This window comes from Myotis lucifugus, unplaced genomic scaffold (assembly GCF_000147115.1).
Source record: "Myotis lucifugus unplaced genomic scaffold, Myoluc2.0 scaffold_256, whole genome shotgun sequence".
Taxonomy (NCBI): Eukaryota; Metazoa; Chordata; class Mammalia; order Chiroptera; family Vespertilionidae; genus Myotis; species Myotis lucifugus.
Genome location: NW_005871304.1, coordinates 1,229,829 through 1,253,753, shown reverse-complemented (window position 1 = coordinate 1,253,753; position 23,925 = coordinate 1,229,829). Strand labels below are relative to the sequence as shown.

General features: G+C 39.7%; 2 protein-coding genes across 3 annotated transcripts in view; one reads left to right on the top strand and one right to left on the bottom strand.

The window, feature by feature from the left end:
• NAA25 (N(alpha)-acetyltransferase 25, NatB auxiliary subunit) overlaps positions 1 to 12,335 on the top strand; it is a 61,233-nt gene extending 48,898 nt beyond the window's left edge. For both annotated transcript variants that reach the window (XM_014464606.2, XM_006099042.3), the window contains 5 exons: positions 970 to 1,035; positions 2,164 to 2,261; positions 3,292 to 3,402; positions 5,474 to 5,620; positions 9,441 to 12,335. In XM_014464606.2, coding sequence (XP_014320092.1) covers positions 970 to 1,035; positions 2,164 to 2,261; positions 3,292 to 3,402; positions 5,474 to 5,620; positions 9,441 to 9,563 — 545 coding nt within the window. In that variant the 3' untranslated portion in view covers positions 9,564 to 12,335. The remainder of the gene's footprint in view (positions 1 to 969; positions 1,036 to 2,163; positions 2,262 to 3,291; positions 3,403 to 5,473; positions 5,621 to 9,440) is intronic.
• Positions 12,336 to 15,871: 3,536 nt separating this feature from the next.
• On the bottom strand, positions 15,872 to 22,679 carry ERP29 (endoplasmic reticulum protein 29). The gene is made up of 3 exons (XM_006099040.3): positions 22,469 to 22,679; positions 17,741 to 17,879; positions 15,872 to 16,660 (listed from the first exon to the last, which is right to left on the bottom strand). Exons 1-3 carry the CDS (start codon positions 22,610 to 22,612, stop codon positions 16,158 to 16,160), a joined length of 786 nt encoding a protein of 261 aa, XP_006099102.1. The 5' UTR covers positions 22,613 to 22,679; the 3' UTR covers positions 15,872 to 16,157.
• Positions 22,680 to 23,925: the final 1,246 nt, after the last annotated feature.

The window sequence follows — 23,925 nt, the reverse complement described above, 5'->3', positions numbered from 1 at the left end:
AAAAATTTAAAGGGGATGGAAGCTGGAAGCTGTTCTGGAAATGTCTGGCTTACAGGGAAGTACATTCAAAGGTTATAAAGTAATATTTTAGAAGTTTAAGTCCTTTCCATATTTGAAATCTTACTAAGTTCAAAAGCTGAATAAATTCTTGATTTGTTACACTGTTTTTAGATTTCAGATTGCATTCTTTGTTTAAAAATGAAGCCCTTAGCCCTGGCTGGTGTGGTTTAGTTGGTTGGGCATCATCCTGTGCACTAGGAGGTTACCTTTTAGATTCCCAATCTAGGGCATATCCCCGGGTGTGGGCTCAATCCCTGGTGGGGGCGTACAGGAGACAACTGATCGATGTTGCATTCTCGCATTGGTGTTTCTCTCTCTTTCTCCCTTTCCCTTTTCTCTTTAAAAATGGATAAATTATTGTATATATGTCATACACACACACACACACACACATATCACATATCAATGGTGAGAGAGAATCATTGATCTGGCTGCCTCCCCGCATAACCTACACTGGGGATCGAGCTTGCAACCTGGGCATGTGCCCTTGGCTGGGAATGGAACCGTGACCTCCTGGTTCATAGGTTGCCAGCTGTGCAAGAAACTATTCTTTAAAAATAAAAAAGAAATTTACAACTTTGTGGAGAAAAGTTTCTTTCTAAGCTCTAAAACCAGTGAGAATCACAAATATTCTATAGGCTGTGGTGTGTTTTTTTTCCTTCTGAATCATAAGGTTTGTACTTCCTGTCCTGTCATTTGGAGTATTTGAAACACATAGATTTCTAGTCCTCCTAGACTAGAAATCTTTTCCTTTATCTTTTCTCAGTTTTTCTTTTCTTTTCCTTTCATTTTTCTCTGTCTCTCTGTCTCTTAAGAGAAAAGACTGTCTTTGCCTACATGTGGCTTGCAGGTATTGAGCTTGCTAAAAAAAAAAAAAAATGAATGTTTTTCATTGTTTTTCAATTTTAGAGGATACAGTAGAGATCCAGGAGCGAGTAGAGAATATTCTTAAGTCTTTACTAGAACAGTTAAAAGGTAAGCGTTCTTACTGTGTGTCCCCTTTTGTATCTGATTGTCTGATAATAGCTCATTTTTTTTAAGTTAGAACTTGCAAGAGGATTTGAAAGTAATGCATACTTTTGATATGTTTAAGATGTGCTTTTAACTTTAAAAGGTTTTATTACAAAAGCCATAGATACCTATTATATAAATAGTACACGGCTATGTATGGTCTTTCCCCCGTTGCCAGCCCCATTCCCTCAGAGTAAGAACTGTTGACACTTTAAAGTCTATGTACCTAGAAACCACCCAAACTGCCCATACATGTGTATATGGAAATACATAGTAGTAATTGTCTTTAACATATGAAAAGGTATAACATGCTTTTCTGACTATAATTTGCTATTATCTTGGATATCTTACCATTTCAGTTACATGTACACTCCATTCATTTTAATGACTGCATAATATTCCACGGTTTTTTTTTTATCATTGTACCAAATTTGTTTATGCTTCCCTCCATCGAATACATAATATACACTTGAGTTATTTGTAGCAGTATTTATAACAGCATATATTTAAGAATGCTGAAATGAACATCCTGAAACACAAGTGTTTGGATACTTATTGAGTATTTTCTTGTGATTAAATTCCTAGAAATGGAATTATTTGGTAAAAGGATACACATAAGCATTTAAAATCTATAAGGGACTTTCTCCTCAGGATTCTAAACAGTTTTTAATTTTATTGCCCAAATGAAGAATGAGAATTAAAAGATGATCAAGATTATAAGAATTAAATGTGGTATTTGTTATGAAGGTGCATCTCTACCGTGCCCTTAATGGCACAAGTTCTTCTAAATTATTCACTGGGAATCTTAATTTTATTGTGCCAGTGGCCTATTTGTGAAAAGGCTCAGACACTAGAATATGTAATTTATAAAGCTACCTTTTATATTTTAAAGACAATAGATCAATAGTCATGTGGCTTTTAAAAGAGCTTAACATAGATATTCTTTGGTATTTGGTTTATTGTGTGTGGATGGGAGGCTTTCTTGATTAAGCTTTAATATTTGTTTATTCTCTAGTAGATTGTACATTGTGTTCCTAAGAATAACATGAAACAAGGGCTGAATAAAACTATGAAATATTTTTCTGTTTTTAGATGTCTTCAGTAAATGTAAAGGTGATCTATTAGAAATTAAAGATGGTAACTTGAAAACACACCCTACGCTTTTAGAAAATCTAGTCTTCTTTGTTGAGGTATGTTTTGTTTTTTTCCTAAAAAACTAGATTGTTCTCTATTGTCTGAAGGATTAATTTTTCAAAAATGAACAGATAATAGGCACCCTAGACCTGTAATTTAATCCCTCACCCCTGCCTTTTGTTAATTGAAAAACAATGTAATCATCTTGAAAGATTTCTGATCCACTCCAAATCTAGCTGTTTTCTGTTCATTTTCCTTGTTGACTCAGCTATTATGTAGTTTAAATTAATTCCTCCAGCTTCTTTTATTTGTCGGGCTGTTCTCTAATTACTGAGATTCTGCATTATGAAGGATGATCCAGGAGCTGATATATCAAAACTCTCCTTCTTTTAGCTGAGAGGAGAATGTATCACAAACACTGATAACATCTTTTCTGTAATTTCTGTGGCATTTTTTTTTCTTTCTTTTCTTCTCCTACTAGTCTGTAAACTTTCTGAGGGTAGTATTCTCTGTTCTGGTGACTGCCACATTATAAGTGCCTATAATACACTGACTGAATGAATGAATAATAATTGCATGTATATGTACATGTGTGCACTATAGTATAGAAGAAGACATACAAACATCTAACAAACAGGATATGTGCTGACCAACTGGGGAGATTCTCCATATATATTTAAGTTAAGGTTTGCAGGTAAGGTAGTATCTTACTTGGCTGAAGAGGTGGGTGGAAAGAGACATATTGTAAAGAACCTTTGGATTCCATGTTTAGGAATTTGGACTTTTCACTTGAGTGAAAAGGATGTTAATAGATTCTCACTTCCAATAGGCAAGAGAAAGGAAATAGGATCAAGTGGAGCCTGAAGAAAGGATAAAGATTTAAGCTGTATTTAAGCTGGAGATGATGAAGGCCTGGATTAATGTGGTGACCATTGACATTAGAGAATGGAGAGTTGGAGGAGAAATTGAAGGGATTTGCTTAGAACAACTGTCAATTTATTTGTTTAATCCATTACATTTAACTGTTCCTGATTGATATCTTGAGTGTAATCATTATTCATGAATTTGTAATTTTTCCTCTTTCAGACTATTTCTATTATTCTGTGGGTGTCCAGTTACTGTGAGAGTGTCCTGCGACCATACAAATTAAATTTACAGAAAAAGAAAAAGAAGAAAAAAGAAACCAGCATCATCATGGTAATAACAGAAAATACAAGTAATAATCTGGCTGCATGCTGCTTTTTGTTTTCCTGCATGTTGTGAGACCTTAGGGTCCTATATGCATTTATTTTCTTTCCCCAACTTTAAAAAAAATTATACACCTACAGGCACATTGAAATACTAGTATAATGACACCCAAATAGCCTTACCTAGTCTCACCACTTTAACAGTTTGCACATTTGTTTTGTTTCACTCTCTCATCTCCCCTGCCCCTTCATTCACTGTGTTTAAGATAATTTAACAGTCATGAGTACAAAGTCTGGAAGGATAGATTAGAATTGCTCTGTTACTCTCTGTGTTAATGGAGGTCTACAGTCCTAGAACTTGTTAAATAGCTTTTTGGTATTTGGATTTTGTGGATTTTGTAGTTGTTGCTTTTCTAATTCCAAAAATAAAAATAACTTTCCTATTTTTATGATCATCTAAATAACCTAACGGTGTAAATAAAGTGAAGATCATCCATATTCCCACCAAGCAGTGATAGCCACTGCAAACAAACCAGAATCATGCTCTGTAGGTTTTGCAACTATTGGTTTGTTTTTGTTTTTTATTTAATGACATTTACTGACATTTCATTTCAGTTAATATATATGTATCTCATTACCTTTAATGGTTATATACTATCCGGTCATATTAATACACCACCATAACTTATTCTCATTGATGAATATTTGGTTGGTTCTAATTTTTAAATATTATAAATTATGCTTTTATTAAAATATGGACATATACACAAAGATTATAATATTTTCTTACGATATCTCATAGATCTAAAGTTACTATGTATGTACATTTTTACATTCCACAACAGTGTTGAGTGTATCTGTACCCTTACCCATCTGATAGGCCAGTGATGGCGAACCTATGACACGCGTGTCAGAGGTGACACGCGAACTCATTTTTTTGGTTGATTTTTCTTTGTTAAATGGCATTTAAATTTATAAAATAAATATCAAAAATATTAATCTTTGTTTTACTATGGTTGCAATTATCAAAAAATTTCTATATGTGACATGGCACCAGAGTTAAGTTAGGGTTTTTCAAAATGCTGACACGCCGAGCTCGAAAGGTTCGCCATCACTATGATAGGCAAACATTACTATTCCTTTTTTTCTGATCTGCATTTAAAAATTTCTATTGATGTTGAACCTTCAAAGACTGCTTCTTGAGTGAAAAGCTTGATTGGCTGGTTTTCTTGCATTTATCTATATTTTAAATTGTATGATGTATTGCTGGGATTTCTTTGCTATATTTTTTGTTCTGTCGTTGCCCAAGTTTCCTATTGTGGTAGTCATATTTTACCTTTTGATATAGTCTGACCTATTGGACTCTTAATAATATAATAGTGTTATTAATCCTTTATCACAGATGATTCCGTTTCTTCCAGTTTGTCATTGGTCTTTTTTTTTAAATATATTTTTTTATTCATTTCAGAGAGAAGGGGAGAGGGAGAGAGAGAGAGAGAAACATCAATGATGAGAGAGAATCATTGATCGGCTGCCTCCTGCCCGCTCCTTATTAGGGATTGAGCGCACAACCCAGGCATGTGCCCTTGACCGGAGTCGAAACTGAGACCCTTCAGTCCGCAGGCCGATGCTCTATCCACTGAGTCAAACCAGCTAGGGCAGAATTTTCTTGACTGTAGTCTCCCATCATTTTTCTATTAGAGGAAATCTCAAAGACATAAAAGAGAAGAAATGAAGTCTTGGGGTCCTCTCATCTCCTTTAGTGTTCCAGGAGATTTCTCAATTCAAAGTTGAGTAATGGCCAAGATATTTTTCTATTGGAATTTCATCTCTAGTTCACCAGGGTGAATTAAAATCTTATTTTTAAAGAATGCTTACGTCATTGTTGCTGAGTTAGCATTATTTGGTGGCAATTAAATATACTATGGGTTTCAAGACTGTTAATATCAAAACTGTATCCATTCCTATTATTGTTAATAGCATTAAGTAATGCTATAGTATGAAATTAGTATAGCTTAAGTGATGTAAGTACAAGGAATATGTTTGGTAATCTTTCAACTTTTTAAAAATGTTTTTTTCAGCCACCTGTCTTTACCAGTTTTCAAGACTATGTTACTGGGCTTCAGACTTTAATTTCCAATGTTGTGGATCATATTAAAGGGCTTGAAACACATCTAATTGCACTTAAACTTGAAGAACTTATTTTAGAAGACACTTCTCTCTCATTGGTAAGAGAATGTAGGCAATCAGTAATAAGTTATAAAGAAATATTGAAATGTTCTCTATCATAAGGACATGTTAATTTTCAATTCATCATTCTCCCTTTACAGGAATTCTGATTAGAAGGTGACTGCAGTAGTAGTTTGTTGTATCGGTGGGGGTGGGAGTATGGGTGGTGCATTTCCCCTCCTTTATTTCCAACCCCCTTGTCCCCCAGTCCCCAGCCTCCAATCAGTCCCAGGCCCACTATCCAGAACCATTCCCACCTCTCCCTCTTCTGTGTTTCTATGACACAATTATATCTGCCATTAGACTTTAAGACTTCCAGGCACTTGGGAACCGAGTGAATCTAAAGAAGTAGGTCCACCCCAGATAGGATTCTTGCCTCCTATCGCCCACTTGAGTAAAGAGAGACACTTGCTGTCCTTTTGGTACACCTTTACATATAAGGAAATCTGGAAATTTGTAGTTACAGATTTGGAACTGTTTAATTTTTTACTTTTTAGACCAAATCCAAAGTCATTCTTTATTTGAAACTCACATCCCCTTTTCTGAATAATGTAGAAAAACAAAAACTCAAAATTACCGTACCTCTTAAAAAAACAAAAAAGTCTTAAAAGATTGCACACTTGAATGAATGTCACATTGCTTTATGTTGTTGGGCTTTGCTGGGTATCTTTGAGATTTTTATTTATTTTATTTAAAATATATTTTTATTTCAGAGAGAAAGGGAGAGAGGGGGGAGAGAGATAGAAACATCTATGATGGGAGAGAATCATCGATTGGCTGCCTCCTGCACATCCCACACTGGGGATCGAGCCCGCAACCCAGGCACATGCCCTTGGCTGGAATCGAATCTGGGACCCTTCAGTCCGCAGGCCGACGCTCTATCCACTGAGCAAAACTGGCTAGGGTTCAATTTCTTTATAAAATGGAAATCATATTAATACCTACTTTTTAGGATTATAGTGAGGATTAAATAAAACAACAATGACCTTTTATTACTTACTTTTGTTAAAATTATTCTACATTACTGAGCAGCACCAGCCACCAAATATAGGATCCATATAGTGCTGGGTACTTGTCTTTTGAGTTAAAAAAAAAAAATCTTCAGTTTTCTTTAGGTTACTTCTTTCCTCCCCCCCCACCCCCCCAACTTCCTTTCTAAACTGGAAACATTATCTAGAAGTCCTATGGACTACCACTGCCAGTCCTGGTCCCCTTTCCTCCTTCCTAGGAGTATCCACTGAGACTGGTTACGTGCCAAGATCGTCTTTTTTTCTTCTTTCATTTATATTCATAGAGGAAATACACAGTATTATATGTATCATTTTAAAACCATCTGGTTTTAATATAAACTTATAAGGTACTCTACTATCTGTTAGGTTTTCAAAATAAATGGTACACTCTATTTTATTCTGAAGCTGGGCTTTTTTGCATTTAATCTTATATTCATGAGATCTGTTCAGGCTAATGCATATAGGCCAATCTTGTTCTTCTAAACAGCTGTTTAGTATTCAAAATATGAATGCACCACAACTACTGGCTATTTCAGCTTACAGTGGGGCCTTGACTTACGAGTTTAATTCGTTCTGAGACCGAGCTCGTTAAGGAGCTTGTTAACTCAAATTTATCAACTCAATGCAAAAAATCAGCCCAGAGACAGCTGGTATCTCAAAAAACTTGTTAGTCGGGACACTCGTAAGTCAAGGCCCCACTGTATTTCTATAATTGACTTTTACATACAGTACTGAATGAAATACACTGAATGGCCAGATTATTATGACCACCTGACGATTGTAGGCAAATTAGCTATAATTTCGCGCTGAAGTTGCTAGAGGGCCAGACCATTATAAATAGGGAAGCAGGTTGTTTACCACGACAGTAGAAGTGATTTTTTTTCTGAAGATATGGGTAAACAACTCGATTTAACAGCCTTTGAATGTGGGATATATATTATGAGTGGCCAGATTATTATGACCACCTGACGTTTGTAGGCAAATTAGCCATACACTGCATCGTATGGGATATGGAAGCCAAAGGCCTGTTCGAACACCGTTGCTGTCTGCAGTTACCAAGATAAAACGTCTCCAATTCGCACAGGAACACAAGGATTGGACAATCGAACATTGGAAAAAAGTCATGTGGTCCGATGAATCACGTTTCCAGTTGCATCATGCAGATGGCAGAGTGAGAATTTGGCGGAAACAGCATGAAAGCATGCACCCCACATGCATGAGTACAACCCTTCAAGCTGGTGGGGGCAGTGTTATGGTTTGGGGCATGTTTTCCTGGCATGACTTGGGCCCTTTGATTCATGTGGAACAACGTCTGAATAGCACAACATACCTATAAGTATCGTTGCTGATCCGGTTCATCCTATCATGTTGATGGCATATCCCAATGGAGATGGCTTCTTCCAACAAGACAATGCGCCATGCCACGGTGCTCGTGTTGTGCAGGAGTGGTTTCAAGAACACGAGGGAGACTTTTCCATGCTTAGGTGGCCCCCACAATCACCAGATCTCAATCCAATTGAGCATTTGTGGGATGGAGTTAAAAGAGCCATCAGGCAGCTGGTTCCACAACCATCAAATCCCACAGAACTGGACAGTGCTATTCATCAGGCATGGTGTCAGATTCCTCGAATCACCTTTCAACATCTCGTGGAGTCAATGCCAAGAAGAATTGTCGCAGTATTGAAGGCAAAAGGTGGCCCAACGAAGTACTGATGGGGTGGTCATAATAATCTAGCCACTCACATTCAAATATATCCCACGTTCAAAGGCTGTTAAATTGCATTGTTTACCCATACCTTCAGAAAAAAATCACTTCTACTGTTGTGGTAAACAACCTGCTTCCCTATTTATAATGGTCTGGCCCTCTAGCAACTTCAGCGCGAAATTATAGCTAATTTGCCTACAAACGTCAGGTGGTCATAATAATCTGACCACTCAGTGTATTTTTGTATATACTTTCTTATGCACATTTGTGTTTCTGAGCTAGATTAAATCTCAAATAGTAGATTGTTGGGTCATAAGATGTGCTTCCCTGGTTTCTTCTAGGCTTTGGAACACTGCCAACTTCATGTAAACCTAACCAGTTCTTAGTCAACCTCCTTACTGTGTTTGAATACTCCGTCCCCTTTGTTGTTTATATTCTCTACCACAAGTCAAATTAGCAGCAAATATTTAACCCACACATCTGAGTAGGCTGAGAAAAGCTTTGCTCAATTTTTAGTTATTTGGCCCCTAGAACCCATGGACTTTTCGATATGGAGAGAGACTTGTTGATTATAACTAAAAATGATGATACTGTTAAACTTGATGCCTGTATTGTACATAAGCATAACTCTCCCTCTCTTCCTCTCTCTAAGCATGTCCTTGGGTTAGGATTAAAATAATAATAATAATAATAATAATAAATAATAAAATTTCTACATTTTTCTGATGAAATTAATAATCAGAAATATCACTTTTTCCACCTTGTATATCTCATAAGAAAATAGTGATGTTGTGTCCAAACTAGTAACAATTTTCTACTTTTGTTGATGGAAGCTTCTCATTAGAAATGTCAGTTTTTTTGACTTCATATAACTAATGACAAAGGCTACTTGAAATAAAGAATGTCTCAGTGAAAAATCAGATGGAAAAATATACATCTGTAATGAGCTTTAGCCTTTGCATTTTATGAAATTGAAAATGACACTCTATTCTGATGGAGTTTGCAGTCAGACAAAGGTAATGGTAATTTTGATTTATAGCTGAGGAGCTGTTATCTGGGGGAATGCTTTCTGAGCAGGACCACTAATTCTTGTCTCCTTTTTAGGAAGAGAGAAAGTTTTCAAAGACTGTGCAAGGGAAGGTGCAAAGCAGTTATCTGCACTCACTTCTGGAAATTGGGGAGCTGCTGAAAAAAAGACTTGAGACCACAAAGAAACTAAAAATTTAAGGAAGTGTGAACCATAGGCACTGATGACGCTATGGCAGAAAACGATATCATCTTCCCAGGCAAAAATCTTTATGGTTGACCATCATTTGAATCCAGAACTTCCTCATAAAATGCATGAAGGACTTTGATCGTGAATTAATTTTTTAGGTATTAAATGTATACAACTGATTAAATTATTGTACATATACCGGAAGCGGGACCCTCATCTGGGTTTGACCACTTTTTTATACATGTTCATATGCATATGGCAGCCACAAGAGAACCCCACTTTTCTTCTGCCCTTCTCTCACCAGAAACATCTGGTGGAGGAGGGTCCTATAAAAGCAGTGATAGAAATTAAGCATAAAGCGTCGATGTCAGAGCAGCTGAATGACCCTGCCATTACAGCAGTGGACATTTTGGTCTGGTCTTTGAGCCCTTAGGAAGCAGAAAGGAGAAGTATAGGGGGACCATAACTGGGAGCAGGCCCTCTTTCCACATTAGCAGTTTGGTTTTGAGGCTTCTTCAGCTGCTTGGCTCCTGCAGAACCCAAGGCAGGTACCCAAAGGGCCTCAGATGAAATTTGGCATAAGCACCTGCCACTGAAGGGCACCACTCAGACAACTACAGGTGCTCATTTTCTGGCTGAATAGTCCTGTTAGTCAAGGCATCCCCATCCTAGCTCGGGTGAGAGTTAGATCGCAGATAGGCTTCTAAGGCTTCTGTTACCTGGCAGCTGTTTGGAGGGGAAAGCAATGCAGACCACTCATAAGCCTGCTAAGGACTAGCTCGTCTTTTATCTCTTTGGGAAAGATAGGAATCACTTTTAAAGAAGAGAAGTGTACATAATTTATGCAGGCAAGTGTAATACCAATGTCATTGGTTTTGTGAGATATATATATATGTATATGTATATGTTTTTACATATATATGTATATTTTCAAGCATATATATGGTGTATATATATGTATACATATATATATGTATACATATATATACACCATATATATGCTTGAAAATAAAGATATAAGACTTTAGTGTTGTTTTTTTAAGTGGGGGGTTTGAGAAGGAAGGAAGGAATGTGTATTATGGACTTAACATAGGCTTTTAAGTTTTAGGTTGGCAAAGGAAATGTTTCTCATTGGTTTGGAGGTTCAGTTTACTACAAACTTGAGAATTACACCAGGATGGTGTACGCGTTGTTCACCTGGAGCTCCCGAAGACGACAGCTTCTGAACTAGGTCTGACAGAAAAGATAAACATTGCTCTTGAAAATGTTATACAGATTATATAATTCCTTTGGTAACTTTTTTTGTATTTGAATCTGTGCTTCTGTTTTTGGTTGTTGTTACCTAAATACTGTTAAAGTTAGTAATTTTGTAAGAGCAAAGAAATGAATTTGATGAGGAAATTCAAGCACCTGGTGGAGGATTGGTCTTGAAGACCTTAAATGTCCGTTTCAACTCACTTCTGTGAAATGTGATACTTTTTTCTTCCAAAAGCAACTGAATGAGAGCTTGGAAAGTCTCTGTATGCAACACAATTGTATTTTGTCTCCTCATCTTGACTTTCTTAGACTTACAGTTTGATAGGGTGATTAATAACTGTTTAAACCCAAAGGAAATTTTTAAGAAAATTACTGCATTACTACATTACTCGTTTAAAATAAGACTTGTTGGAAAACTTAGTCCATCAAGTAATTTGAAAATACTGTTTTTGATGTCAGTTGGTAGCCACAGCTGTCACACCTCATCCCCAAAGGAAGAACTGGTCAACAAGATGAATTGAAAATATTGATTCCAAATGTAATTTAATGACAACATATCATAATTTCATAAAACAATGGCCTGTTTAGATGGGATTTTGTGTGTGTATAGGGGGGTATGTGTGTATGGCATGTGTTTTTGAAATGATGTTTCTTTGAATATCCAAAAATACTGTACATAAAAGTAGAAATGCTCTTTGAAACGTCTTCAACTGACCTTGATCAATCTAGCATGTGTGTGTTCAGTGGGCTGGCCTTGGTCCTCAGGGACAGTGTGTGACTCCAGTGTCTACCTAACTAGTCTCTTGCTTGGGACCTCTACTAAAAACTCAAACGGTGGGTTTTAGGGGCAATGTTAAGTCGAGGTTATATTTCCTTTGTTACTTGATTTTCCTACTAAACGTAGCATTTCAATTAGAGCCAACCTCTTGCGTTTTGAGAAAATTGTAAAAAGAATGAAATTATGCAGAAATGGCCAATATCTTTTATTAATCTGTTCTTTTGGAAACTGTCATGCACTATAAATTGTGTACAGTTAAATATATATATATATATTCTTACATGAGTAAAAAGCAACCTCTCCAGCAATCGTATGTCATTGGTATTTGAAGAGAATTCTTAAATAACCCACTGCTGCTGCTGCTGCTGCTGCTGTTTTTTGGTTTGTATGGGTTTTTTGTTTTGTTTTTGTGTGGTAAATTGCTATTTAAAAAAGGAAAGGAGAAAAACACGACTACTGTTTACAGACTGAAAAATTACTGCTTTTTATACTACTGAGAATCCTAAGTTAAAACTCTCCAAAGCAAACATTTGGTTTAAATCATTTATCTGATGTGGATTAAAGGTAGATAAATTTTTAGTGTTCTCCAAACAATGAAAAATGTACAAATGCCTAGCTGTGTTGCCCATCAATTTTGTATATTTTCATAATTTTAATTGTTCAAATTGCATTATATTTTGCAATCACTATGTTCAATCTGGATTTGTCTTTCATTTTAACTTTTAATATAAAAAGGGGTTTCAGTGTATCTATGGCCTTGTTATTGAAACTCTTCCTACTTATTTGATGTGATTTATTAAAATGGGAAGTATATTCTTCCTTTTTCAGAATTAAGCATAGGAAAACTACTTTAAACTGGATGGGTTAATTTATATAAACAACTTTAAGTTGGCATTTCTGCCTCGTTCATTTTTGTTCAGATTCCTAGAAGCTACCTTTTATTATTTTTGTCTACCTTTTAAATGGTATTAATTCACCTCAATTTTGTACTTAGTGTTATGTTCCTCAGCAAAATTGTAATATTTGTGAATTTAAAATTTATTTTCCAAGGCCATTAGTCTTTTTCTTTAAAAGTAGTGCGTTGCATGCTAGCATTCAATAATTCAATATATGTATATTGAGCACTTATTTTACTACATGCTACATTCCATTTTAGGCTCTGCTGATATAATAGTGAGACCGTATATCAGTGATGGCGAACCTATGACACGCGTGTCAAAGGTGACACGCGAACTCATTTTTTTGGTTGATTTTTCTTTGTTAAATGGCATTTAAATATATAAAATAAATATCAAAAATATAAATCTTTGTTTTACTATGGTTGCAAATATCAAAAAATGTCTAAATGTGACACGGCACCAGAGTTAAGTTAGGGTTTTTCAAAATGCTGACACGCCGAGCTCAAAAGGTTCGCCATCACTGCCGTATATCCTAGTTAGTGGGTAAGGTGGGAAAAGTAACAAGAAATATTAGCTTATAATTAAGTTCTGTTTAATAAAATAAATCGGGGTATGTGATAAACTGGGTCTGAGAGGATGCTTTGAGTGCCACCATCTGATTTGAATGAGGAAGAGTCAGCCATGGAAAAAGGAATGCAAGTGCAAAGGCCCCAAGGCAGCAAACAGCTAAGCATGTTCCAGTGACTAGAAAAAAAAAGGGGGGGCTCAAGTAGCTGGGACTTAATGGAAAGAGAGAGGTAGGGTTTGAGTAGAGTGGGGATCAAAGCAATAAGGACTTTGAGGCCAGGGGAAGGAATGTGATTCCAAATTTAGTGGGAAGTTAACTGGAGGCTTGCCGACACGTTGATGACATGACATCCAAGAGGACGTGAATCCACAGGTGAAGACCTAGTTTATTCTGCCGCACTGGCACAGTGGAAAGGAGCTGTTTGTTTTCCCTCAAGTTTCCTTTTTGTCTGTTCTGTGATTATTAAGTGCTCTTATTTGAGCACTGAGAAGTCAGTTTTTGCCTGCTTCCATCCACTGTTATTTTCCTTTAGCAAAAGGTGAGTACTTGGATATACTTCAATGCCATTTTTAACTTTTCCCAAAAGGTGGGCTCAGGGTTATATTTTTTTCATGTTCCCTGTTTTTTAGATGCTATCACTGTTTAATGCAGACATGTACCAGTATGTCATACAAGTGGAGGTAAGCAACTGTAAGCCAAATACTTATAAAAATTATTTGTGGGATGCCTAACGTACTTTAGGAGTTTATGCTTCGGGAACACAGAGCTTTTTTGTAACTTCCAGCTTCCACATATCCCAGTTAAAGTGGGTCCCAGGTAAGGTATAATGAGAGAAGATTGCAAATGAGATTACTACTTAAGACCACCCAGTGGGGTAAGGGTTGAATAAGATTCAAAATCTGAAGCACACACACACACACACACACACACACACACACACACCATTTCACATTCTTAGTCTTGATGGCCATGTTCAAATTCCCATTTTGTCTTAGTTCTCTACTGAATAACCAATCTTTCCTAATATGATTTGAATGCCAATGTTTTGTGGCATCAAATGCCAAGGACTATTTGTAAATTTAAAATATTCTTAGCAATAATTGAGATAACTTGCAAGTTCCCTAGGATGGGATTGTTCGTGTTGGGTTCAAGGTCTCATTTGCTTCAGGTAATCTGGGAATTCCCTAAAAGTTATATATACTTGCTTGATTCTGGGAAACCAGTTCATAGCCTTCATTACAGATAAGCAGCATTTGAGCCACATATTATTTAATGAGATGCTAAGAAGTAAAAGGAAGGAATCCATATTATTTAATTAAATGCTAAGTAGAAGGAAGTGCCAGGGAAGATTGGATTTTATGTGGCATATGCAAATCAGTTCAAATTCTAAGCTAGAAACAAAGCCCATCTTTAGTGAAAGAGATTTGATACAAAGAGCCTCTGATGTATGATAGTCTAGTCCTGTCCAGCAGTCCATGTTGCTTCAACTCATAGCTTATAATGATATCCATTGGACCCATCCAATGAAGTACCCTGGATGTGTTGTCACCTTTATTCCTCTCACATTGAGATGAAACCACATTCAGGGATGTTGGAAAAATTTAGTTTTAGAGTTCTTTCCCTACCAGTCATTTGTCTTACTCTTATTTCCATAAGACAGTGAGTACTTAGTTCTTTGGGAACGACTGTTTTAGGTAGATTAAAAAAGAAATTAGAATAAGCTTAAGTAAGTTTACCAGTTAGAAGCATCCAAAAACATCTCCCAAAGTTTTCATTTAGAATTGAAGGGAAATATTGAAAATCCTTTTGTCAATGTTGAGAGTATCTATGCTGGCTATGGGGAGGCATTTAGGTTGAGCATCTTTTACTTAATGGAGTTGTTAGCCTAAGCTACCACAACTGTTTTTGTTCCATCAACTTCAACACACAGGTTTTCCTGCATTTTTTGTTTCCAGTGAGTTTAAATACCAATGTGGCTAAAATGAAGGAACAATTTTATTTGCCTACTTTGTTCAACTTAAATTTCTTTGGGTGCAATTTCAGGAGCTGTATTCTGCTAATTTTCAAACAGTAAATATGAAAATGAGGATGTTATGAAGTTTACCATTGCAGATACTACTCATCCAGAGAACAAATTTTAAAGTTAGTATAATGCTCCTCCCTGTTTTAAAACATTTTTTTGATTTGAAAGAGAGATACATAGATTTGTTGTTCCACTTATTTATGCATTCTTTGGTAGATTCTTGTATGTGCCCTGACCAGGGATCAAATCCACAACCTTGGCATATTGGGACGACACTCTAACCACCTGAGTGACTGGCCAGGGCTCCCCCTGCTTTTTAAAAAAAGTTGGTATATACTGAGTAACTGAGAGTGAGAAAGTAACTTAGGTGGCAAACAACCCCTTTTCCTTTTAAACTCCCACATTGGACTGAATCGTATTATTTAGCTGTCTAAAATTGAACTAGGAAAAAAACCTCTATTAGATTATATCAGCAAAACTAAGAATTTCCTACACATATCTTATGAAGTATGGAAAATAATTACACTGAGGTTTATTAATGTTGCCATTCAGTTTTAAAGACAAGAAAATGTGGACAACACAATTTACCACCCAGAACCAGTCCCCTTGAGTCTGAAAACTAGAGGAAAGTAATCAAGTCAGGCTTTGAACTGCGACAGACCATCTTCTACAGTGTTACCAGGATAGTCTGTTACCCTGGTAGTGGAATCCATACCAACTTGGATTAAAAAATAAAGACAAAGGGGAAAGCAGGTCATAGTCCAAAGTATAATTTGTGAAAGAAACCGAATGGCTTAAGGTCCACTTAACCAAAACATGGAAACTTTAATTGGATTAGAATTACACCTTTCAAGAATGGGCAGTACATTCTTTATAGCACCAGTTCCTTCTGAGGAAATTCATAAGCCATTTGAGTAAGTGTTCTAGCTGTACCTGGACTAACTATAGAGATGTCCCAAGCGTAGTCATATCAGCATCAATGTCTGGGCATGCTCAGATTTCTTACATCTCAGAAAGGTCTCACAGCCAGCAGGAAACTCCCCACCCACACCAAACTCTGGAAAACCCTGGAGTCCCTTTTCACAGCTCTTCCTTCTCGGCCTCCTTCTTCTGGAAGGCGGTCAAGATGTTTAAGCTCTTCTGGAGTTCCTCCTTCTTCCCGTCGCTCATCTTGTTCTTCTCAATCAGCTTGGTGATCCGAGTCATCTCTGATGCTGGGAAGTCCTCACCTTGGTCTAAGACCTTCCCCATGATCTTCAGGTACTGCTCGGCCCACTTCTTCTCAGTCTCCTTCACATTTGCCAGGTTGTCCTGCCCTCGTTTCAAGAGGGCCTGGCGGGCCTCCATGCCAGAGGCCCTGATGAACTCTCCAGCAAGAGCATCGTATGTAGGCAGGCAACCAGGCATACCTAGGTAGATCCCTTGCCCCTTTAGCCAGCGCTGGATGGCTCCAACCTTAACCGCCCCATTGTATAGGATTGGGTTCTCAAAGTCCCCATCCCGGAAGAGGTAGAAGACTGGGTAGTTCTCTTTGTCCAGCTTGTATTTCTCACTTAGCTCCATATTCAGCTTGTCACCATAATCTGTGAACAGAAAGCAGATATCAGGAGCAAGACCATGAGGAATGCGGGGCAGAAGATTGTTATGAGGCCTATCCGAGCTGAGAGGAAGAAGCATGTTGGTTGTGTTTGAATTCCTCCTTGCTACTTCCTAGCCATGTGGCATTAGTCAAGCCACATTTAACTTCTCTGGACTCCATTTTCCTCATCTGAAAATGGTACTTCTGAGTATTTGAGATGCCCACTATGTGCCAGGTACTGTTCTAAATGCTGGAGATCTAGTTGTGATTAAGAGTATAAAGCTCTCTGACCTCAAGGAGCTCATATTTTTCTAAGAGAAGAAAGATGTTAAACAAATGTACATAAAATGATTAGTGCCACGATGAAAATAAAACGGAGGTGTGAGCTTAGTGGGGGCTGAGGCATTCCAGCTGGGAGGAAACAGAGAGGGAAGAACCCACTGCACTTGGGAATAAATACTTAGGTTGAGTTCTGGATGAGCCACTTCCTCCCCCACAGCCTGGAGCTCCAGTATAACAGGTAGAAAATATGTCTTGCTTTTCAAGTGGGATTCAAGAGAAGTTTTAAAATGCAATGTCTATATATCTTTACAGACTGTAAACTGCTAATTGTTGGCCACTATTATTATCAAAGCTGTCACTGTGGTTGACAGCTGCCCTTGGTTTAGTGGCAACTCTGGTGGATTTGAGCTGAAGCCAAAACTCAATAGTTTTGGTACAAAAGAGCTGAAATGAGGATGGAAGAATGGACTATGCTGTCCCTTAGGAGGCATGGTACCCCCTCTGACCACAGTCCCCTGCAAGAGCTCCAAGTTCTCATAGTAAATTTAATGTCAGTGGAGGTTGGAGGGTGAAGAATGGTGGATTCCCTTCCCTCAGGCACCCATGAGGCTGAGCAGAGGTTTTTGTGGTCACAGAATCTGCTCAAGAGAAGCTTGCCATGATTTCTTGAGAGGTCATGACCCCATTTTTACTTAGTGTGTGACTCAGACAGAAAGGTGCTGGGTATTCCCTCTACAAGTAGGGAAATAATTCTTAGCTTCCTCCCCCTTTGCCCTTCCCAGTCGCCTGGACTTGTTCATACCTGAAATTCCCACCTCTGCCACCAAGAGATCATCACTGGAGGCTGAATTTTCAGCCAGACGCTTGAACTCATCCTGCTTCTCACCGTAGGGGTACTGGGTGTCGAACTTCACCAAGACGAACTTGCTTTTGGGAATGACCTAAAGGTATATAGAATTGAGTGGGTAGGGGGTTCCAGGAATTGTTGGGGCTAATTGCCTTTCCCAACCGACTCCTGGTTAAGAAACAGAGTGGAAACCAAGCCCACAAAGGAGACAAGATCTCAATTACTAATATTCATTCATTCACCTATTGATTCATTTAACAATTTATGTGCTGGGTACCCCATTAGATGCGTATTCACACAAATCAAAGACAAATACAACCCTGTCTAGAAAAAGCAAAGCTATAGCGGTACTAAGACCTTCTCCTCCAGTGGCCCTTTGGTAAGGCCAAGGAGACCCTTAGCACACAATACTTTAGCCCCTGTCATGCCCGTCATCCCCCGGCGGGGGTGGGGTGGGGGATTTCTCAGGAAACATTCAACCAAAAAATTTGACCAAAAAAAAAAAAGCCAACTAACCATCTATAAAGGAGTTGGCACCATGGAGGACACTTAGGCTAGGGGGCCCACAGTTTGAACTCTGCAATTTCAGGGCTCAAGAGAAGTTGCTGAGAGTCCAGGGTGGGGACAGAATCCCTTCCCTAGACCACAGTTCCCTCTGACTAGATCTCTAGGTACTAAACTGGCAGGGCTAAGATTTTTATTTTAATTGTAAAATTCGCTTCACTGGGATATTGTAAAATTCAGTGGGATTTTTAGTACATTAACACCGTTGTGCAATCCTGCCGACTACACACAAAAAAACAACAAAACAATCTCACAACAATGTGCAATCATCACTAATATCTAGTTCCAGAACATTTTCAACCTGAAAAGGAACCATGTACCCATTAAGCAGCCATTCCCCAGTCCTCCTTTCCCCCAATCCCTATCATCCACTAATCTACGTTGTCTCTATGGATTTGTCTACTCTGATGGAATTATACAATATGTGGCCTTTTGTGACTTCCCTTTCACTTAGCATGTTTTCAAAGTCCATCCATACTGTAGCATGCATCAATATTTCATTTATTTTTATGGCCAGATAAATATTCTATTGTATAAATAGACCAATTTGCTTAGCCATTCATCAGTTGATGGACATTTGGGATGTTTCAACCTTTTTGGGTATTTGTGAATATCTGTTAGGAACATTCATGTACAAATTTTTGTTTTTATACCTGTCTTCATTTCTTTGGGGTATATACCTAGGCGTGGAACTGAGGGGTCATGTGTTAATTCTACATTTGACGTATGGAGGGATCCTAAGGACTTTTTTTGATGGTTTCTTCCAATGCATAGATTTGATCTAACAAACTGTCTTTGATCAGTAATAGTGCCTTCTCTTTCTCCAACAAATTTTTTTTCTAATCAAAGTGATCATTTCCAGTCAGTATTTCATTACAGGCAATTACTGTCCTAGTTAGGTCAAGCTGACATCATTCCAGTTTTTGTTAGTCCTTGTTCTTTATTGTGTGTTGGTGTCTGTTTTAGGGTTTTAAAAATATTTCACACTGCCTAGGGGTACAAGGGAAGAGGGAGAAGCCACCAGAACAGGTCATCTTTAAGTGGTCACTGACCCCCAAAATTCTGAGCTCTGGGGGCCTAAAAGCAAGGAAGACTTAAAATGTAAATCAGATCACATCCCTCTGGCCCAGCTAGCCTTATTTCAATTCACTACACCAAACTCATTCCCACTTAGGGCCTTTTCATTTTCTGTCTCTGTGGCTGGATTGCCCTTTCCCTAGTTCTTTCCATGGTTATCTATCATTCAAAGTTCAGTTCATATATCCCCTCCTAATGGAGGCCTCCTCCACTCATACCACACTCTCTTACCCTGCTCTACTTTCTTTGCTGCATTTAATCACTCTGAAATCCTTATTTGCTTGTCTATCTGTCCTCTCCACTAGAATATACACTTATGAGAATAAGGACCTTGTCTGACCTGTTTTCTGCTGTATCCCTATTGCCCAACAGTACCTGTATGTAGCAGATGATCTGAAAATATGTGCTAAATGAACAAAACTAGGACAGACTTTGGTAGCAGATGCTACATGTTCAGTGGGAAAACAATTTAAAAAGCACAACACATGATCTCTATCTGAAAGGGGCCTACATTTGTAATATGGAATAACAATAACAATATTATTAATATGGAATAAATTAACACAGTGCTCTAATGTTTAAAGAGAATTGAGAGGCCTCCATCTACTTTCACCTTCTGATAGAATGGTTTTGAATGGCAAGCATTTGCACAATAAATTTTTTCTTATTTTTTTGACCCAGTCTGTACCTCTTAATTGCTTTAGGTATCTCTCTCTTTTCTTTATCCTTGAGAAATTGGCTCCACCATAACTTAGATTTAGGCAACTTCTTCAGTGTATACATGAATTCATCATTCATTCATTCATTGAATAAAACGGTACTGAGAGTCTATCATGTGCCAGGCACTGTTCTAAGTAACAAGAAAATGGACAGTAGAGAAAAAGGACAGGCATCTGGCCAGCATGGCTCAGGGGTTGAACACTGACCTATGAACCAAGAGGTCACGGTTCAATTCCTGGTCAGGCACATTCCCAGGTTGCAGGCTCCATCCCCATTGTGGGGCATGCAGGAGGCAGCTGATCCATGATTCTCTCTCACCATTGCTGTTTCTATTTCTCCCTCTCCCTCTCTGAGATCAATAAAAATATATTTAAAAACAAACAAAGAAAAAGAAAAACGACGGTCTCATCACTCTTGATGGCGAAGGGCAAGAAACAAAGACACTGGAAATCACTTAAAGGCAGAGTATGGGCCAAGGCCCTGGACATAACATTAGGAAGCCCCCCTTTGGTTCAATAATAATGAAAAGAGTGAGATTTAGAAAGGGACCAGATAAAACATTTATTCATTCAATAGATTATTACTGAACATCTTCTATGTGACATGTAACCTGCTAGGTTGTGCAGGTGATCAATGAACAAATAGGCAAGGTAGTTCTTCCCAGCATACAGTATTCTAGTGTGGGAAATGATAAAATAGACAAGAAAAAAAAATCGGTGATGAGTGAGCCCTACACAGAAATCAAACCGGGTAATGTGACTGGCACTTCAGGCTAGGGGATGGGGAAAACAAGGAAGGACTTTAAGAACGTAATATTTGCCCTAGCCGGTTTAGCTCAGTAGAGCATCGGCTTGCGGACTGAAGGGTTCCCGGTTCGATTCCAGCCAAGGACTCAGGCCCGGGTTGAGGGCTCGATCCCCAGTTGGGGGCGTGCAAGAGGCAGCCTGTCAATGATTCACATCATTGATGTTTCTATCTTTCTCCTTTCTTCCTCTCTGAAATCAATAAAAAAATAAAGAAGATAATATTTAACCTAAGCCTAATGAGAAGCAACCAGCCTTCAAAGAATGTTCTAGTCACAAGTGCAAAGGCCCTAATGCAGTAATGAGCTAGGAATATTTAAACAGCAAAAAATGTGTGGCTGGAGCAGAGGGGACAAAAAGAATGGTTAGGAGATTAAAGGAGAGAGAAGCAGCTTGGACTGAGAGGAGGCTCTTGTAATGATAGCATTGACCAGGGTGGTGGCAGTAAAGATGGTGAGGCATCAACTGATTAGGAAATACGGTTAACTTTACAGTGCAAAGCCTCCCTCTAAGTCACACTTGGTCTGTGATGTTATCCCAGTCCCATGTTTGGGGTAGAGGTGTCACTTTGCCAATAAATGCCCCCAAAGTATAGGGTGTTGTGGGGTGACAACCAACCAGCCATACCTACACTTTTAAATTCTTGAAACTTTGCCTTGAACGGGCCACACGTGCCAAACCCACGACAAGAAACCCTTTTGAAAATAGGAAGAGTTCAGGCACTTGAGATGGATTCTGAACTCCACTTGTAGGTTTCACTTCCCCAGCAATGGGTACAAATTAAGAAAACGACGGGCTCTCTTTCTCTCAAACCCTTAGTTTGCCCATCTTGTAAGCAAATTTGAAGGTTGCCAGTGGGTGAAGACAGGTGAAAGAGGAGGGGTTGAGGCTGCATTCAGCCTTCAACGTTTCCAACGGCCATTTATCCAGGCCAGAACCCCAAATTCTGAAAACTTGGGTGTGAGGGTAGTGGCAATCCTTCTATGCCTTAATCCTTGTCCCCAGGCCCAATATTTCCTGTAGGGTGGTAGAACCGAAGCTTATTCTTAACGCTTGCACTTTCCAAGGAGACGCAGGCTCTCTGGACATTATTTGCATATTGCAAAGCTGGCTGCAATCCACGCCACGGGAAGAGGGGCGCAGAAATGCAGGCTAACATGACTGGTTTCTACCTCGCCGCCCAACCACAGCCTGAGCTGTGGCGTCCGCCTGGCACCGCCCGGGTCTCCCACTTGGGACTCCAGGATTGGATCTCGCCTGACACCGCCCCCTCCCCATAGGTGAAGGAAAGCGGCACCCAGTTCCCTGAGCTGCATCTTTCACAAAAGGGGAAGCAAGTAAAAGGGTGCGCAGGGGCCCTGGAGCTTGCAGACCCCATGGTCATGCTAAGGCGTCGGCCCAGAGTCCACCAGCCCGATACGATGGTGGGAAGCCCCGAGACCGTAGTTGCAGACCACCTCTAGCCAGCCCTCTGTCCCTTGCGCGCTCCCCTAGGCGCGATGTCCTCCGCCCCCGTTACCTTGTAGAAAGTGACTGTATCCAGGGGAAGGGCTCCCTTGGTGTGCAGGCCGCTGCTGCCCTGCGGAGCGGAGAGAAGCTGGAGGAACAAGAAAAAGGGAAACAGCGGGGAGAGGGAAGAGGCGCGGGATACAGCGGCAGCCATCACGCCGGGTTCTGGCAGTGGGAGCTAGTAAGGCTGTAGCGGAGAAAGCGCAGAGCGGGAGCACGTGACCAGGAGGCCCCGCCCCGGAGGCTCACGCCCGCCTACGACGAGAGGGAGGGGCCACGTGAGGGGCGGGGAAAGAGGGCTGCGGTGTGCGCGCGCACTCAGCGAGGCTCCCGCCTTCCCAGGATGAGAGGGAGGAGCGACGTGTGGGGTGGAGCAAGGAAGAGAGGGAGGGAGGGAGAGGCTGCCGCGCACGCGCACGCGCACGCGCGCGCGCACGCACGCGCACGCGCTGAGGCGCGCAACGGGCCATGCCTTTTCCCGTCCTCCTCCGCGTGAGGAGAGGCTGAGGCGCGTGCTTCGGCGTCTTTGCAGCTCTTGGTTCGCTGTCTTTCCTTGTCTCTGAAGAGGACGACGCCACAGCCCTATTTCTTCCTGCCTTCGGCCCATCAGGCAGGCGGCTGGGATTGACTCCTACCCTCGGTTAGTCTGTCAGTCACTCCGACTTGAGTTACTACCCTCGGTCGGCGCAGTGTTCCCCTCAGTCAGTCATCCTCGGCCGCCTCTCTTGGCCGGGCCCGACTTGGTCGCCGGACTTGGCTCTTCATCTGTGTGGCTCTTCATGGGGGCCACTCCTGCCCTCCGCCCAGTCTGGCGGTCGGGCCTACTCTGAGGCCATAGGTCTTATTGGAAGCCGAGTACCCCACCCATCGAGGCCCCAAACAATTCTATACGGCAGCTGTGTGTTCAGGGTATGGTGGGTTTACACCGGGTCCTGTTTGCCCGTGGGAATACAGAGACGGCCGAGCCAGCGCTGTCCCGAAGGAAGTCCGCGTGCGGGGAGGAGACAGCGGCATAATGTGACATGTACGATGTCATTGGTAGATAATACGACTGTGACGCAGTCTTGTGAAAATACATACACAAATTCAGTCAGTCCTGTTCTGGGACGTCAGGGAAAGTTAAAGACAGGAAATGACTTTTAAGATGGATTTTGAAAGGAGGCATTTACAAGGCAAACACCAAAGGATATTTCTAGCAAGGGGAAAAGCCTGATAAGTCTGTGAAAGGGCACCTTGTAGAGGGTCTTATTAAGCTAAAAGATTTGGAGCCATCAACGTTTGTGTGTGTTTAATATGTATATCCTATACTAGTGGCCTGGTGCACAAATTTGTGCACATTGAAAGGAAATTAGAAGAAATATTTTAATATCACTATTCGACTTTTCTCTATAATACAAGTGTCAACCAAATTCACAATCAACAATGACAGATCAGAACACACATGTGCGATTGGCGCCAGTGAGAGCT